Source organism: Mustela lutreola, chromosome 5, assembly GCF_030435805.1.
Source record: "Mustela lutreola isolate mMusLut2 chromosome 5, mMusLut2.pri, whole genome shotgun sequence".
NCBI lineage: Eukaryota > Metazoa > Chordata > Mammalia > Carnivora > Mustelidae > Mustela > Mustela lutreola.
This window is the reverse complement of record NC_081294.1, coordinates 13,344,462-13,363,203: the sequence shown is the minus strand read 5'-3', so window position 1 is coordinate 13,363,203 and position 18,742 is coordinate 13,344,462. Positions and strand designations below refer to the sequence as shown.

General features: G+C 46.1%; 1 protein-coding gene across 1 annotated transcript in view; it reads left to right on the top strand.

The window, feature by feature from the left end:
- Positions 1–40: 40 nt before the first annotated feature.
- RETREG1 (reticulophagy regulator 1) overlaps positions 41–18,742 on the top strand; it is a 128,338-nt gene continuing 109,636 nt past the window's right edge. The window contains exon 1 of the mRNA XM_059173684.1: positions 41–480. Within this exon, the coding sequence (XP_059029667.1) occupies positions 164–480 (317 nt within the window). The 5' untranslated portion in view covers positions 41–163. The remainder of the gene's footprint in view (positions 481–18,742) is intronic.

Here is an 18,742-nt window from a genome sequence, read left to right as displayed (position 1 = left end):
CGCCCCCGCCGCCGCCGCCGCCGCCGCCGGGGCTGACGTCACAAGGCACCCAGCCGCCAGCGCCCCGCGGTGCGCGCCCCGCGCGAGGACCCGCCGCCCTCTCGGCGCCGACACCCAGGCGCGCCGCGCGCGTGCCCGTCTCCGCCTGCAAGCGCGGCTGAAGATGGCGAGCCCGGCGCCTCCCGAGCACGCCGCCGAGGGATGCCCGGCTCCGGCGGTCGCGGAGCAGCCGCTGCGGCCGCGGCCGCCGCCCCGGACTCCCCCCGAGGAGCAGGGCGAGGAAGCGCAGGAGGAAGGGGCGGTGGCGACCGGCGCGGGGCCGCAGGTGGAGGAGGAGGCCGCCGGCGGGGTGGCCGCCGCCGTGACCTGGCTGCTGGGGGAGCCCGTGCTGTGGCTGGGCTGCCGCGCGGACGAGCTCCTGAGCTGGAAGAGGCCGCTGCGCAGCCTGCTCGGCTTCGTCGCGGCCAACCTGCTGTTCTGGTGAGAGCTCGGGGTGGGTGGGGACGCCCAGGAGGGCGGGTGACCTTGGGGCGCTCAGGAGCGGGCGGAGGGCGCGCCCCGGGCCGGCTGTGGGGGGGGGGGGTGCATCCTGAACCCCGCAGAGGAAGGGTCTGCCCTGCCCCACTTTCTGGGCCACCTTTCTCGAACAGGTAGACGCACACTTCAACTTTCCTCCAGAAGCACTTCCTAGTAAACAGTTGTCATCCTCCGTGTGCGTCTCCAGCGTGGCGTGGGAGGTGGTCGGCTGACCCGCATGCACCTGTACATACAGGTGTGCCCAGCGTGGTTGGAAGCTTTGGCTTTTGCTTTCGAAAACTCACAGGTCTTGTCCTGCTGGCCCAAATCATGCCAGTGCAAACGTGCTTGTACTTGTGATCGCTCTTGCACCCCGAGCAGGCATCTGGACCAGCTTGGGTACATGCTCAAGACTGCACCGCCTTCATCAGCCACCTGAGATGGGCACTGAATGATTTGTTTTTCCATTCCCTGGAGGGCTGGGTTTATAGTCTTTACTCCCTGATGAGAAAACAAGAGGCAAACAGGTGGATAGTGTACATGGCCCCGCTGCCCCGCCTCCCCTCCCCCAGGTGTGTGCACGGTGTTGTAAACAGTCACACTTTCAAATGAAGTACAAAATAGAATCTACAGGAATGTTCTCTGAGAAGCCCCTGATCAACAGGTTTGTCTCTCCAAAAGACGCCCTTCACCAGTAAGGGCAGGGAAGGTGTCTGGCTCCTTCACCGAAGGGAAGTTCGTGTGCCCTGTCTTCTGTTGGAGGATGGAGAAAAGCCTTCTTTGTTTGCAACTGTGTCCTGGTAATAAGCGTGATCACAGTGCAGAATAAGTAGGGGACAGGCAGGAGTTACCTTTTTACAGGACATAGACTTATTAACCTTAAAGTTAGGAATTAAGAAAGTTCACAGAACATACACAGAATGCCATTTTCTAGGCTACCTAGAGCAACTTGAAAAATCTTCTGCTGATCTGTGCTTGTCGTGATTTCTCTTAAAGTGAGCTGTATCTTATCAGGGTCACTGAATGTGAATTTATTTTGGATATTTCAGCTGTACTTGTTTCTCGTGTTTATTCCAAATTTCTTTATCCTGTTCTGAAGTTACATGAGCCCTCAAATAAGGAGGATATACTGCATTGTGCTAGATCAAGCCACAGTCCAATAATCTGAGGACTGTGTTTCCCTCATTTTATTGATGAGGGACATGTTTTTAAGATTCTCTTAATTTTAAATTGTATTTATTTACTTAAAAAACAGTTAATAGCCTTAGAGTTCAAACATTTAAAGGTTTAAAAAAAATGATACAATTTCAGAGATCTACCTCCATGCCTGTCTCTGGCCACCCAGTTTTCTCCCAGAGGCAACCAATTTTACCAGTTTCCTCTGTATCATTCCAAACTGTGCATATTTTTTAAAATAGGGAATATTCTGTACAAACTGTGGGATACTATTTGAGCTATTCCTCTTTTTGTATGTTTTGGCAATCACTTATTTTTCACCTGCATAGAATTCTATCATAAAGATGTCACAGATTATTTAACTTTTCCCTACTGATGGATTAAGATATTTTCCAAACTTCTGCTCTTTCAGTGTTCTAGCTGATGGCCTTGGACATGCATTATTTTGCATATATGCAAGCATGTCTATAGGATAGGTTCCCAGAAGTGGAATTATTGGCTCCAAAAGAATGTGTATTTTTTTTTTTTAAGATTTATTTATTTGAGAGAGAGATGGAGCTCATGTGAGCAGGGGGAGGGGCAGAGGAAGAGGGAGAGAAAGAATCCCCAAGCAGACTTCCCACTGAGCAGGGAGCTTTCATTCAGAGCTCAATCCTAAGACCCTGAGATCATGACCTGAGCTGAAATCAAGAGTTGGATGCTTAACCGACTGAGCCACCCATGTATCCCTGTACACATGTAGTTTTGATGAATATCATTATAGAATTTCTGTGGAGTTCTATAAGTTTATACTCCAGCCAGAGCCGGCAATGTATGTGACTGCCTATTTCTCTATACCCTTGCCAACAGTGTTTTACCAAACTTTCTGATCTTGCATGTCAGGTAGGCGAAAAAAGGCATCCCAATTTGGTTTTAATTTGCATTTCTCTAGGTTTGGGCATTTTTGCCCAAATTATCTTTTCTTTGCATTATCTGTTTATAAATAACTTTGTCAATATTTTTAGTTGTGCCAGTGGGCTCTTTTCCTGTTTATTTGTAGGAACTCTATATTAACAATGTTAGTCTAATTTCTATTATGTAAATTACAAATCATTTTTCTATGATACATATTAAATAGCATCAATTAAAAAGAATGATTTTTGCATAAAGCAATTGAAAGGCATATTTGGTATTATTTTGGGGTGATGTCTTCCATCCACTTTATAAAACTGTTTTCTTTTTATTTTAAGTAAGCTCTGTTCCCCATGTAGGGCTTGAACTCATGACCCTGAGATCAAGAGTCACACGCTCTACTGACTGAGCCAGGAGGGCACCCCCATCCTTTTTTTTTTTTTTTTTTTGGTCTGATGGAGAGGCAAACAATGATCAGGCATTCAGTCCAGTTATAGCTTTCTGCTTGTCTGTTTTATTTCTTCTCCTCTTTGCAGTATCTATATTCCATGCAGGTATTTTCTTTGACAGAAAGATGAGGCCCAGTTTTAAAATTCTGAAATACTTATTAGTTGTAATTTCTGATCCATTTATTAATTTCATTAAAATGTTGGTGTTCTATCTCCTTCTCTTGCTTTTGGGGTTAAAATGATTTTCAAGGTCATCATTTTCTTTAAATAGTGTGCTTCTTATCAAGTGATCTTAAATTATGTGATACTCTAGCAGTCCACGTCCTAGGGACTCTAAAACTGTATTTTTTATGAGAAAAAAAGATCAGTGTTAGAAATATGAGAAACCCAAATTTTGTCTTGGGCAAAAATGATTTTTTTTCCTTAATTGGCATTATTGCATTTTTGTGGAAATTAATTTTCTAAACCTTTTTTGAATGATTTAGTACCCGATCCTGGCAGTAGCTTTCAAGATTTTGAGTTGGGGTTCAAAAGTTCTAACATTTTTCAGCTGTCTTTTATCTGCAAGATTTTAGGGCCATGCACTAGAAGCCCCAAATCTGAGACACGGTCATTACAAATGGGATAATCCAAGGCTGCATGAAGCAGGTGTGGTGGAAGAAACAGAGAAAGCATCATTCGATGATGGAGTTTTGGGGGAGTGACAGCATAGTGGCTGGAGGAGATTGTGCGGTCTTCCTGAGATAACTGACTGAATAAGACCCAGAGGGACAGGAATGGTTTGGGTAGATTTCATATAAGGTCAACGGCATTCCAGCCCTAAGACATTGCTCTTATATTTTGACTGATACACTGAACAGGTGCAATTAGGTGATGGTTGGTAGAGAAAAGTGAGGAGGTGAGACTGGCCAGGTATTTTAGACACATCTTTGGGGGGCATTGTGGTCATCTTGAATGTCAGACCGTGTGTTTGGGTTTGTTCTTTTTATAGGCAATGGAAACAAAAAAATGTCAGTGTCCATGAATCTTTTAACAGATAAGTAAATTATAATACATGCATCCCTACCTTAAAATACTGTATCACAGTGAGGGCACCTGGGTGGCTCAGTCAGTCGAGTGTCTGCCTTTGGCTCAGGTCACAATCTCAGGGTCCTGGGATTGAGCCGCTCATGTGGCTGTCTGCTAAGTGGGGAGCCTGCTTCTCTCTGTCTCTCTCCCTCTGCCCATCCCCTGGCTCGTGCTGTCTCTCCCTCTATCTCAAGTAAATAAAATCTTTTAAAAAATACGATATCACAGTGAAAATAAACAACTATAGGCAATAACGAATTTTACAAATGTAGATGAATTTTACAAACATAACTTTGGACAAAAGAAGCACACAGTATGTGTAGAATTATCCAGTTTTTAAAAAGTTTTCGCATGCATTAAACTAAACAGTATTGATCAGGGCTATACACATAGGAGATTAGAAACACAGTCTTTTCTTTCTCTCTTCTTTTTTCTTTCTTTCTTTCTTTCTTTTTTTTTTTTTTTTTTAAGAGAGGACAAAATACGCAGGGGGAGGAGTAGAGGGAGAAGGAGAGAGAGAATCCTAAGCAATCTGCATGTTCAGTATATAGCCCCACATGGACCTCAGTCCCAAGACCCTGAGATCAGTCCCCACCCCTGAGATCATGACCTGAGCTGAAATCAAGAGTTGAATCCTTAACCAACTGAGCCACCTAGGTGCTCCTAGAAAGACCTTCTTATCCCTAAGGTCAAGGAAGTATTTATCTCTGGGAGGAGTGAGAAAGTATGACCACAGAGAGGCACATAGAAAGTTCTGGGGTGTAAGCAGTGTTCTATTTTTTGGCTCTGGTGGTAGTCACATGACATTCAAGTTCTGATTATTTTAAAACTCTGCGTGTGTGTGTATGTGTGTGTGTGTGTGTGTGTTCTTATCTATGATATATTTTATGAAAAATGCTGGAATACTAAATAATACTTAAAAAAATGGCATTGACTCACAGGTCCAAGGAGTTTGATAAAGCACAGACCATAGATCGTGCCTGTCTCAAGAAGCAGGGTTTCTACAACCTGAAATAGATTGAGCAATGACCCAACAGCCTTAGGACTATGTCTTTCTCATCTTACCAACAAAGAACATGTTTTTAAAATTCTTTTTCTTATTTTTAAATTTTGCTTATTTTAAGAAATTGCTAATACCGCCTCACAGTTCAAAAGTTTAAAAGTACAAAAGGGTAAACAGCTTGAAGAACTCTTTCCCACGCCTGTCCCTGGCTACCCTGTTTCCTCTCAGAGGCAATCAGGGACACCACTTTTAAGCACAACATAAAATAGGATGGACCCAATGAAGCAGAAAACACTATTTTTGTTTTTAAGGGATTAACTTGGCGTATACGGTCAACAAAATGCACACACTTCATGTGTACTGCCAGATATACAGGCTCGTGTAACCATACAACAGTCAAGATCTAGAACATTCCCATCACTCCTAAAGATTTCTTCAAGTCCCTTCCCTGTCAGTCCCCACCCCTGGGGATTGTCTGCCCTACATCTCTATAGATTCGTCTTCCCTAAAGTTTCATGTAAATTACAGCATACACTGTCTTTGGTGTCTGGCTTTGTTCACTCAGCATGAATTTTTTTATTTTTTAAGATTTTTAAAATTTATTTGACAGAGAGATCACAAGTATGGAGAGAGGCCGGCAGAGAGAGAGGGGGAAACAGGCTCCCTACTGAGCAGAGAGCCTGATGCGGGGCTCGATCTCAGGACCCTGAGATCATGACCTGAGCCGAAGGCAGTGGCTTAACTCCCTGAGCCACCCAGGCGCCCCCAGCATGCAGTTTTGAGAGTCTTCCCTGGCTTGTATATCCATTATTTGTTCTTTTTAAAAAATTAACATCTAATGTATTTATTTGTTTTGGGAGTACAAGTCTGTGAATCATCAGTCTTACACACTTCACAGCACTCCCCACAGCACACACCCGCCCCAGTGTCCATCCCCCAGCCACCCCATCTCTCCCAGCCCTCACTCCCCCAGCAACCCTCCGTATGTTTCCTGAGATTGAGCGTCTCTTACGGTTTGTCTCCTCTCGGGTTTCATCTTGTTTCATTTTTCCCTCCCTTCCCCTACGATCCTCTGCCTTGTTTCTCAAATTCCTCATATCCGTGAGAGTATCTGTTCCTTTTCATTGTTGCCTAGTATGCCATTTAAGGGATATGCCACAATTTATCCATTTGTTAGGTGATGTGCTTCTTTTCAGGGTTGGCTATCATGAATAAAACTAAGAACTTGAGGCGCAGATCTCTGTGTGAAATGTCTGTGGTGAGACTAGGGGCAAGCTCTGAGCTGTGTTTCGTCTGGCCACGTGGCCGTTGCCTCCAATAAGGCGAGCGATGGAGCCAAATGCCGGTCATCTTGGTCCCCACGCTGGTCGGGGTACTGAGAGTGAATGCCTTATGGGGCATTCACCCTCTTGGGTCTGACTGCCCCTGCGGCCTGGAAAGCCACCCCAGTGTGATCCAGTTTTTTGTTTGTTTGTTTGTTTTTGTTTTTTTTTTAAGATTTTTATTTATTTGTTAGAGAGAGAGAGATACAGAGCACAAGCACAGGCAGACAGAGTGGCAGGCTAGAGGCAGAGGGAGAAGCAGGCTCCCTGCCGAGCAAGGAGCCCGATGTGGGACTCGATCCCAGGACGCTGGGATCATGACCTGAGCCGAAGGCAGCCGCTTAACCAACTGAGCCACCCAGGTGTCCCAGTGTGATCCAGTTTTGAACCCACAGCTGGATACCGCGGCCTACAGAGCAGTCTTTGCACGGGCTGTTTCCTTCAGGCCAGGCGGTGTTGCTTGACCGCATTACCCGCCATTTATGTAAATAGGAAAACCGCAAGAAAGTGGTTTGCTTGGGGTGACGACGCAAGGGTATACCTGGCAAGGGACCCGTGGGATCTGCCTTCCGTGTATTCTCAGGCTGGGCATCTGTGCGGTCTGCCCTGCCCAGGACCTACCATGAGTCCTTGCAGCACTCGGTTTGGAGGGTTGCAAAGTCCAATGCCCATTTGGTTTCAAGAGCCCCCGGTATATGGTCACTGAGGGGTTCTTCCAGCTTGCACTGGAGTAGTGGCCCTCAAAGAGTGGTCTCTGACCAGTATGGTCAAGCATACGCCCTGGGCACTTGTTAGAGACAAAGATCATGGGCTCCACTCCACACCTACTGAACCAGGAACCTTGGAGGTGGGACCAAAGCATCTGAATTTTCTCCAGCTCCCTAGGTGACTTGACCCACAAGTTTGAGAACCACTGTGTTTGATCCCACTTTCTGGGATCACAAGCCCTCTGCTCCATAAGGCAGCATTTCCATTGGTGACAACTAAATAGCAAATATTTTCTTTACAGTGGGTTAAGCCTACCTCTTGATTATTTCTGCAGCTGCCCAAGATCCACACCCCCCTTCCTAGACAACCCTTTGTTTCAAGATGCATTCTCTTCTCCTGCTGAGTCCTTTTCTCCCAGCTGAGAACTCCTGGGCTTCTTCCCTCACTGATTTCCAGACTCTTTCGGGCATGCTTCATTTAATCTGTATTCTTCCTGAATGCAGCATTCCTGAGATGATCTGACCGATGTTTTTCCTCCCGCCGGCCCCAGACAGCATTCACATAACCTGAGTTTTGATAATCACTCTCTTTGATAGCCGCGTTTATTGACAGTTGTTAGACTCTTATTTTATAGATATTTAAAGCTCTCTATATGTGTATATGTGTGTGTGTATATACATAGGCCTGGGCCCATCTATCTATCTATCTATATATATATCTGTGTATGTGTGTGTATAAAATTATAATCTGTCAAACTATACTAAAATTACTAAGGACATTCATAGTACTGTATATAAATCTTACAGCAACTCGGTAAGGCAGGTATTGTTCCCTTTTTACGCAAGAGGAAACTGAGGCTTGTGGGAGTTTAATTGAATTATCAAAGGGTGACTTTGACCTGTACCCTTCACCAGAATATTTGCAGTGATGGAAATACTCTACATTTGTACTGCATGGTAACCTCTGTGACTATTAAGCACATGAAATGTGGTTAGTCTGACTCAGAGACTATATTTTAAATTTTACTTATGGTTAAATTTAAATAACCACATGTGGCTAGCAGCTGCCATATTGAGAAGCACAGTCCTAGACCATAGTCACAGGGCTGGGTCATGAAGCCATGCCCTCTCCCCACAAATTTAGTGTTGCTTTGGTTTTTTTGTTTTACTGTGTCATCTAAAGAGAAGATATATTACAGAAGCCAATGATTAGGGCTTAAATTTTGCAGCATTACAGTATTATACTTAATGATCTGTTGGAAGAATGCTGTTTCTGCATTAGGAGGGAATTTTTTTTTTCTTTCTTTAACTTGATAGCCAGTCTAGTCCATATTCCTCACTTATCTCTGCTCCAGCTCGGCAATCTGACGTGGTTGAACGTCTGCTCCAGACCCACGTGGTGCCGGCTTACTGGGTATACCAGAAATCCTAGTCTGTGTTTGTCTCTGAGGACTTCTACTCTGGTTTAGGAGGCATGGCTGGTCCAGTGAATTGATTGAAACACTACACCACGATTCTGAATTGTATGCCACAGCCCCCAGAGCCTTACAGTTTTGGAATACTGGAGATCAGGAGAGCTGGAGTGGTTAATGAAAGCTCTGTGTGGATTATTGATCATATAGACCTAAAAGAGAAGATATAATTATAAAAGTAAAGATTAACGAAGAGGGACAAAGCCAGAAATAAATGGGGGGTAAGCACTGGCTGTTGCCAGCATGGGGAGACCTGCCTCACACTGAGGGTACATTCTGGGAAACGTGGAATATACGTTATTATTCTTGGATCTGAAACATTGTAAGATATTCCAGAGGTTTGGTGAACTGAGCTGGACCTGAGGATACTCCCTCAGCCTGAATAGGGTGGGGGTAGTTCAGAAAAGACTTGCCAGACAGAAAGGCTTTAGTTCATTGAAAAGAGTCATGAACTTTTTTTGTACTCAGCATTTAGCAGACATTTCTTGAGCGGTGGTCTCATGTGCCTATTCTTAGACACAATGGCTCTTTCATGAGTTCTCATGGAAGGCTGGTCTTTGAGACCTCAGGATCTTAGCACCAGGAACTTCTAGTTGAGGACCTCAAAGACCAGGCTGTTTTTACTCGAAGAATACTCCTTCTTGAAACCATCAGCTTTTCCTCTCTCGTAACTCCAAAGCTCTTCCTTAGTGATTTTGCACAATTTTATGATTATGCTATTTGGATAATAACTTTACCTCAGCTTCTTTTTTCTACTCCTTTTTTCCCCCTTTTATCCTGTTGTGCATGACTGTTTCTAAATTGCTGGATGGATTCAAATGAGTACAAATAAATGAGGTGTATCATTATTACTAGCAGCTGGGAGTACAGTGATGACTCAGACACAGTCTGACTCCTGGGGAGAGAAAGGGATTAGTAAGCAAATAATTCTAATGCAGGGTTATGCTGTGCACACCAAATGATCACACATGGGCCCAGAAGAAGCAACAGAATTTCCTTAGATAACAAACAGGGGACTTTGGGGACGGGGCAGGAGACAGGAGGATCGGCATGTGAAAAGTCCAAGCGAGCTAATACATGTTGAGTCGTGGTTGTGTACTAGATACTCCGTTAATTCCTGGGAGCTTGAACACTAGCACTCGTGCGTGCTCACTTCTGCAGACGGACGAAGAAACCGAAAGAAAAGAGGAGGGGAGAGGGTGAGACCCGAAAAGAGGGGAGGGGAGAGCTGGTGTATGCGCTCCGGGGAATACAGAAGTGAGGTTGGAAAGAGAAATGCTGGGGCCGGTTTAGGAAGGGCTTACTATCGGGCCATGCCAAGGAAGTGGGACAACATCCACAAAGCAATTGCTACCTATCCCCCTAATATAAATAGCATCATGTTAGACCCTTTCTTCTGAAACCTCCATTCAAAAAATCAACAAGTATTTACAGAGTGTCTACTCTACTGGCGCTGTTTAGGCGCTGGAGATATCACGGGGGACACGGAACGTGTAGGTAGGCTCTCTCTTTTCATGGAGCTCGCATTCCAGTGGTGGAAATGGCCAGAGAAAGACGACAAACAAATACAGAAAAGGCTAGAAGCAGCTGGAGGCTCTGGAGGAAACAAGCAGGGACAGGGGACAGGGCGGGACAAGGAGGCGCTACTTTGCTGAAGTGGTCGTTGCTGGCGTCTCAGGGAGTGACCTTGAACGGACACCCGAAGGACGAGCTGGGCAGCGGTCCCGTCCGCTCCCTCTGTGGTGGAATGTGCCCGAGGAGACGGCCTGTGCAGAGGCCCTGAGTGCAGTGGGCCTGGGTGTGAACAGCATGGCGAGGTGTGCGCGGCTGCAGACTGGGTGAGCCAGGCGGAGACACCGTGCGGTTCGCCCGAAGTCCACACAGCAGCTGGGCCGTATTCTGCTTTTTGCCTTTCCTCGGCCCCCCTGGATGATGGAGGGGGTGAGAGCCTGGGACCGGAGACCAGGTAGGAGCCTCACAGGGGCACGGGGTGGAGAACTGAGGCAGTGGGGGTGGGGAAGAGGCCATGGCTTCAGGGGGGAAGGAAAAATCTGGAGGAAAAACCGCGAGTACCGAGTGACGTCGGGGGTGGGAAGAAAGAGGTGGGGGGTCTACAAGGAGGGGCTGCCACTAACCCGCACGAGAGTCCCTGAGGGGCAACAGGTTGAGACCACGGGGAAGAAGGGTGACCTGTCCAGTCTTGGGAGGTGGAATTGGACGTGCCTGTGGGCCGCGCCGTGAAGCTGTCCGAGTACATCCCTCCGGGCCCAGCTCCATGGGCTGGTGCTCAGGGGACAGATGGCTGCAGTACGGGGTTGGGTAGGTGGGGGTGCCGGTGTGGGCAGGCGGGAAATCCTGGGGGAGCACTGACTGGCTGACAACAGGAGCACCTGGAGGACGGTGTTGAGGAAACTCGTCACCAAGATGGGTGCCCCCAAAGAGCCCGGTTCACGGGAACGCTGGAGCACGGTGGGCCCCAGAGGGAGGCGCCGGGAAGAAGCCAGGTCCGCCAACTCTCCAGGGCGTCAGCGAGCCTTCCCCATGCAAGGGCTCCTTCCTGGCCCTGGTGGGAGCAGCATCTGCTGGGGCCTGGCCGTCGAGGCGCAGCAGAAGGGACGGCTTCTCACTTCCGTCCTCCTGGCCACTTCACGATTTGGCTGGCTCCCGACTTGGCCCAGAGAATTCGAGCAGTTTCCAAAATTCATACTCTGTAGCCCATTGAGATAACCTACTTGAATGTGAGAAGGTGCGTGTTAAAGCTGTTCCTATTTGCCTTCCGGTAGAGTCCTACCCCGTCCCCTCCATGCCGTCGTCCAGGTGCTGTGAGACCTCCGGGTGGGTCCTCCCGAGGACACTGGGGCCTGGGAGGGGGGGCTGGAGGCGGTGGGGAGGAAAGGTTGAGGACATGGGGCAGGAGAAGTGACGCAGGGATTCTGGGGCAGGACGCAGGAGGCTGCGCTGAGAAGGACTCCTCTTCCTCAGATACGTGAGGTCAAGGCAGGGGCAGGTGGGCCTGTCCTGGAGGTGGCCGGGAGCCCTGTGTGGTGGTGGAAGGCGGAGAAGATCTATTTAGGGCACTGATGGCCAGTGAGTCTGGCTACAGCCTTCTTGGAGAAGGAGAGCAGGAAGTTGCAGATAACTGGGGGGAAAATTCTCAAATACGTTGTTTGCTTGGCTTATTTATGTTTAGCTCTTTCTTCAGCGAATCCATGTTTATCAGGTTCCTGTATTTTCATCTTTGCCCTCACAGACCCATTTTTTTTTCAAGGTGCACTTTAGTCTGTATTAGTTTAACAGTCAGTATTTTGAGGGGCAGTTCCCATTTGCTTAAAGAATCAGCTCTGATGTGTCCATGGTATCTGTATATCATGACAGACATGCTTTTTAGAAGCATACAATGCTTCACTATTGTCAAAGATCCTTCTAGAACATTCTCTAGCGTGCTTTTTGTTCTCTGCAGATTTCCATGCATTTGGGAAGGAAATCTTTCTGTCTGGGAATGAGGGGGACAGTGCCTGAGTAGAGCACTATGGGCCCACTTGCCTGGTCTAGATGGAAGGAATCTTAAAACCAGGGGAAGAGCAGGAGCCACCCACGGGCCAGCCAGCTGACTGAAGCTTCCCGATGAAAGGTTAAGCAGAAAGCTCACTCTTGCTGTGGCCTCCCAGGTTCACTGGGTTTCTAGATAAACTGATCTGGCTACTGTGTAACAAGGCAGGTTTCACCAGACAGAGCTGGAGGACTGCTGTTGTAGCCTTGCATGATTTCACATCATGGTGCCTGCAGAGGTCATCAATTTTAACGACCATTTACCGGACGCTGCTGGGCACTGGGTGTACTTACTATCTTACTGAATTCTCCTCTGACCCAGCATGGGACCAGAGTCCCCTGTTGCAAGAGGGATACCGATGCTCAGGGCCTTTAAGTGACTTGCCCCAAGGTGAAAGAAAGCATGTGGCAGAGCCGCCATTCCAGTCAGGCTTCTGGTATGTTCTTCCCTCAATAAGACTCTTCCGCAAGGGAGGATTACTGTATAAAACGAGACATGATTTTATACAGCTTATTGCCTCTGTTTTCTAGGACAAAGTTAATTCTCCAATGAAAATATCAGCTGCCTCCCACATAGCTGGGTATGTCTGCTTTAGGGAAAGAAGTGAATTTATTTTTCCCAGTAAAATTTCAGCACCAACCACCGCCCTCACCCTCAGCTCCACTCTGCCACCTCGGTGTTGCCATTTTAGGCATGAATGACCCAGACTGCTTGTGCACTGGTCCGAGATGTCAAATGGTCCAGCTAGGTCCTCTTTCAGGTGCCCTTTGGGTGGGCCCTCCTGACTCAGGGGTAGCTCTTTCTCCATAGGTCAGTTGTCCAGTGGACTCCTGCCTGTTCTCAGACGGCTGCACCCCTGTGTATTCTGGGATGGGACATCTTGCTTAGTGTTTGGGAAATGACATCTTTAAGGAGCACTCTGCTGTATCCCGGCTGGGGTTGGGCTGACACCGGCGGCAGTGCCTTTATGGAAGGGACACAAGAGGAGGTCAGGAGAGCCCAGATCACCCTGCTTCTCCTGTGGCCCATGTGCAAAGCCATCATGCTCTGCAGCTGTTCGAGGCCCCAGGGCCACGCCTTCTGGGGCTCGAGGCTGGCCCTTGGAGTCCCCCTACCTCGGGGCTTCCTGTTAATTTCAGTTGTCCATCTGCCTCTATCTTCCACCGTGCCTTGCTCCATTTGAAGGAATTTTATTTCTCTCTGTGTGGGTTCTGATTCTTAGAAACTTAGGAGAGCTTTGTTGACTACGACCTGGGTCGAAGAAAAAACCCTACAGTTACAATATGTAGTAAATGATAATGCGAATCGTGCATGTGAAATGCAATCGCTGTCTTTCTTTGTGTACACGGGCTTGCGCTCTCTGTCAGGTCAATTAATTCCACCAGGCTTTTAATAAAAACAGTGTCTCTCGCCCTGCCTCTCCCCAGGTCCCAGTCTTGGTTCTCAAAGCAACTGTTGTTATTTTTCTGCTTTTTAGGTCCATTTTTAGGCTTTTCTAAATAATATCCTTACAATGCCATTCCTTTTTTTTTTTTCTTTTTTTGGACAATTATAAACAATTTCTTGAAATTTTTTTGAGGGATAATTGGCGTATGATGTCAAACAATTAGTTTCAGATAATCAACATGAAGATTTTGTATTGGTATATATCTCAAAATAATCACCACAGTATGTCTAATGACCGTCTGTCACCAGACTTAGTTACAAGTTTTGTTTTTGTTTTTTTTTTTATGCCATTTCTTGACTTAGCTATCTGAAATACTGTGTTTTCCCTCCCACCCTGGCCCACGTATGCACCGTTCCCCCTTCCATCCACTGTACTGATATCATCACTTGGGGTCCAGTCACTGACTTGTAAGCATTGTTCATACAGGAGGTAAGGAAAATGCCCCGTTTGCAGTTCCTTCCTGGTCTAACTTTATTTTGCTGTCCCTCTTAGCATGTTTTTTCTATTTGATCTTTTTAACTCTCCAACATTTCTAGAAAACTCCCTTCGGTAAAGGGCAGACATGTTAGGCTGACCCGTCAGTCTCTGTCCTTTTTACCTCTGCCCTGGAGCCATCCTGCTGGAGCACCACCCTCCTGTTCCAGTCTCCTCTCCTCATCTCCTGGGTCTCCTGTCCCCATACGACATCCACACTGTCGCCCACTCCTCCTTGTCTGCGGTAGAACCTCTATTACTGGACCTGTGTTGAAAACGGGCTCAGGAGAAATTTAGCAACCTGAATGGGGGAGCTCCCATTTCTTGAGAATTTTCATGGTAACTTAAGATTTTCTTTCTTTCTTTTTTTTTTTTTTAAGATTTTATTTATTTATTTGACAGAGAGTGGGAGAAAGAGCATGAGAGCACAAGCAGGGGGAGAGGGAGAGGGAGAAGCAGATTCCCCACTGAGCAAAGAGCCCGATGCAGGGCTCCATCCCAGGACCCTGGGATCATGACCTGAGCCGAAGGCAGATGCTTAACAACTGAGCCACCCAGGTGCCCCAATGGTAGCTTAAGATTTTCTGATGTTAATTTGAGTTCTTCATTTGTTTTCATTCTGCTAGTAGACTCTTTCTCAGTGAACTCTTCATCACGGAGAGAGCACATTCCCTAGCTTTGAGAGCACAAAGGAAGCCCGTGTTTTGAGAACTTGCCTGCAGAAGCCATCTTGACCCACCCTTCCAGCTAATTGCCAGTTTGGCTCAGGTTAGAGCTCTGGGTTGGGAATAATTTCCCCTTAAAGTTTGAAGCATGGCCTGCCCTGTCTGCTTGCTTGTGTCCAGTGTTGCTTTTGAGCAGATGAATGACTTTCCAAAGCCTCATCTCTTCTAGATGATCTAGAGTTGGTCTGGCTATGGATTTATGATTTCTGGTGTTTAGGTAAGCAGGGACTGGATCATGCTGCTGTTATTATTACTCATGCTTTAGGTCTTCAGTGCAAGCTTAAAGCAGTTTTTTTTTTTTTCTTTTTTTCTTTTGGCTTTCATGCCTTAAGGACCCAGTCTTTGCTTGCAGCATAAAAGCTATGTGTGACTTTCGTAGTCTGTTCTCTAGCTGGGTGGAGTTGAACACAGGGCTTCTGTGTGTATCCCAGGGGTGTTCACTCAGGAAACAGCATGAGTGGGGCTCCCCAGAGTTGTTGAGGGAGGCTTTCCTGGCTGGATGCCGTAGGCTTTGCTGAGTCGAACCTGGGGGGCTGGGTGTCAGGCCTGGCACGTGGCCTGGCTTTGCATGAGCACATGCGCTGAAAGCAATCAAAACGCAGAGCGAATTTATGCCTTGACCTTGTCAGCACAGTGCTCAAAGCAAATACTTTAACTTGTCACGGACAGGATGCGCTGAGTCGAAGAGAGCGCCGGTGCTATCTGTGTTTTTGATTTGGGTTGGAGCTTAATGCTACGTAGGTGCCGATTTCTGCTTGCCAGCTTCCCAGAGGCCACCCTGGCACGTTTTGCTTGTGTTTCGCTGGGCTGTGTAGCCCCGAAAGCAGCGTGCGTTCAGGAAACAGATTTCAGCCAAAGAATGAGTGGAGCAAATCTGTTGGAATCATCCAGAACCCTGAGTTCCCCGGTTCTTTGGAAGTACTAACCCGTGCTCAGTATTTAAAAGAAGCTGCTTCTGTCTGTGATCATGCTGAGCTAGCTCTGACCTAGGAAACCATGTCATGTATTTTGTTAGCTGCTAAATAGAACCTTTCCAAAGGTAGAGGATCTCTGCTCTAATTTAATCACCTGGTCGTCCCGGTGAAGAAACTGAGTCCCAAGGCTCCCCAGTGAGCTGGTGGCAGCACGGCCCATATCAGAGCCCCCTGACCCCTTTGTCTCAAAACCGCATGCCCCTGACTGCTGAAAGGTAAGCATCATGAAACGAGGAAGCCAAAATAAAATGTTCCCAACTGCCGGAATCCCCGACAGTAGTTTGCAGGTGGAGATTTTACTCTCTTGATCCAACCACATCTTTGGGGGCTTGCGAATGTGGAATGAGTGAATTGACCAACCTCCCCAAGATATGCCAGAACCCTCAAAAGCTTGCAGCAGTGCTCCTTGGGCATTGGCTTTAAACTTCACACTCCCTTCCTCCCCACCATCAAGTGAACCAGAGTTAGTGAAAAGTCACTCTTGACCAAAGGAGACTTTCTCCCGCTCTCTGTATAATGGCTCGCATTTGACTACCTCTCCTTGAAACAAGATGCCCAGCGTCCAACTTCTTTCAAATGATGAGGACAAGTCCATCCTGGAAAACCTTTTGTAAGAATTCTTGTCCCTTAAAAACTCATTTGCCATTCAAAGGAGAAACATTTTCATGTGCCTGAATTACAAATGGATACTTGTTTTTACTAGAACAATAGCAAGACCTGTCAAAATAGACAAGAGTCGCTTTCATAGTTACCAACATCATAGTTATCAAACACAACTTAAGGGCTTTTGTTGTTGCTAATAAAATCTCTAAAAGAACTACTGACCTTTTCTCCTCAAGCTCTTCTGTTCGTTCACAGAAAGCAGGCACGCACTCAGTGTCTTAAAAAAACTAAAGGTTTCTTGGGAAATAAAAGCAAAATGTAAAAGTAAAAACCAATGTTGTCCTTTAGAACAGCATGAGGGGAGTGGTGCCTTGGTAGCTCAGTGGGTTAAGTGGCTGCCTTCGGCTCAGGTCACGATCTCAGGATCCTGGGATTGACTCCCTCATGGGGCTCCCTGCTAAGTGGGGAGCCTGCTTCTCTCTCTGCCTGCCCCCCCCACCCCCGCTCATGCATGGGCTCTCTCTCTGACAAATAAATAAATAATATCTTTTTAAAAAAATCTCATTAAAGAAGAAAAGAACAGCATGATTTAGGGAGTGTGAGATTCCACCATGAGTCAGAAAGTGATCATTCATCTGGGGCTCTGGGGCTCATATGTGCATAAAATCCAAATCTATCTTTGTGTGCGGAAGGAGGGACGTTATAAGAAACTGTTTCTGCAGTCGAGTTCCTCTACCTTGAATGGACACTATAGGATGGAAGCCCTATTTCATCTACAAATTCATCTTTTTAGGAATGCATTATTTTCTTGGACTGCCTTTTGAATTTAACTTCCATATGCACTCACAGTAAATTCAAAACAACACTGATGTGTGTAACTTCAAAAAGTTTTAGTGGGAGACTTTCAACAGTTTATTACCATAGTTTATGAGAAAATGGTGTAGTAAATTTTCAGCTCTCTTAAAAATGGTATCTTAATTAGCTATTAAGATATCATTTTTAAGAAAGCTGAAAATTAGTTGAAGATCTTTAACAACAAAGTTCTGTCTTCAGAACTTCAAAGTGGTATAGTAAATTTTCAACTTTCTTAAAAATGATATCTTAATAGCTAATTAATAGATATTAATATCTTAATAGCTAATTAAGATATCATTTTTAAGAAAGTTGAAAATTAGTTGAAGATCTTTAACAACAAAGTTCTGCCTTCAGCTCAAGTTTTGTTTATTAGGATAGACATTAAAATATAAACCAATGGTAATGGAAAATATGATTTAAAAATAGCTTTTTTGAAATTCACTAGTATCAGGAACACTAGCTTTCCTGTATCAAAATGGATATTGATCATTTCCACTAAAATTTTTCACTTTAAATAATATCACTAAATATAGCTGAAAAGCTGACATGGTTGTATAATTTTTTAAGATTTATTTATTTTAGAGAGAGAGTAAGCACAAGTGGGGAGAGGGGGAGAGGGAGAAAATCTCAAGCAGACTCTGTGCTGAACACAGAACTCGATGTGGGTCTTGATCCCAGGACCCTGAGATCATGACCTAAGCTAAAATCAAGAGTCGGACGTTTAACTGACTGAGCCACCCAGATGCCCCCACATTTATATATTAATGTCATGTATGATTAAGACCCTGGGTTCTGTATATGTGCCGGCTCTCAGCTCTGTTGCTGCCCATGAATCTCTGATATGTCAGGGGTTTACCTGGTGCAGGCAGGTACGTGTCTTATGAGCCTGTGGTTGACACATACCTATGGCATTCAAGAGCATGGCTGTTAGCGAAAGAACCATTCTTGGGCTGTAGTCCCTGGAATGTCAGTGCTGGTCTCTGGCTTCTAGTTGGAACTCCCAGCTGCCTGGTAAGAAGCCCGGACCTATATCGGCATTGGTATGGCTTTCATTGTAAGTATGTCTGCCTGGGCTGGAGGGAGGCACATCTGCCACCACCCCCACTGTTCTGGAGGTGAGGATGTTGGCCGGGACACCGTTCTCTTTGTCCTCTTTGACCTGACAACCACACCATTGCAACAGGCCTGGGCACAGTGGCGTGTTAGGACTGCCGTACTGACTTCCAGTAGGCTCTGAGAAGTCTGGTTGGTCTTCCCTTAAAGAAATAACAATTCATCTAAGCAGAGATCCAGGGGCTATCCATATGATTGGTTGCTCCCCCCAAAAGTCTTCAAAAACTGTCCAGAAATTTTGATGCTTCCCATACCATTTTTTTTTTTTAGTTGTTATTTTCAGGAGAGTGTGCTCTTGGGAATTTAATGATTGCATTAATTACATGCTTGATTGCTTAATTATGATCATTGGCTTATTTATTAAGCAAATATTGAATGAGCAACAATGCAAGAAAAA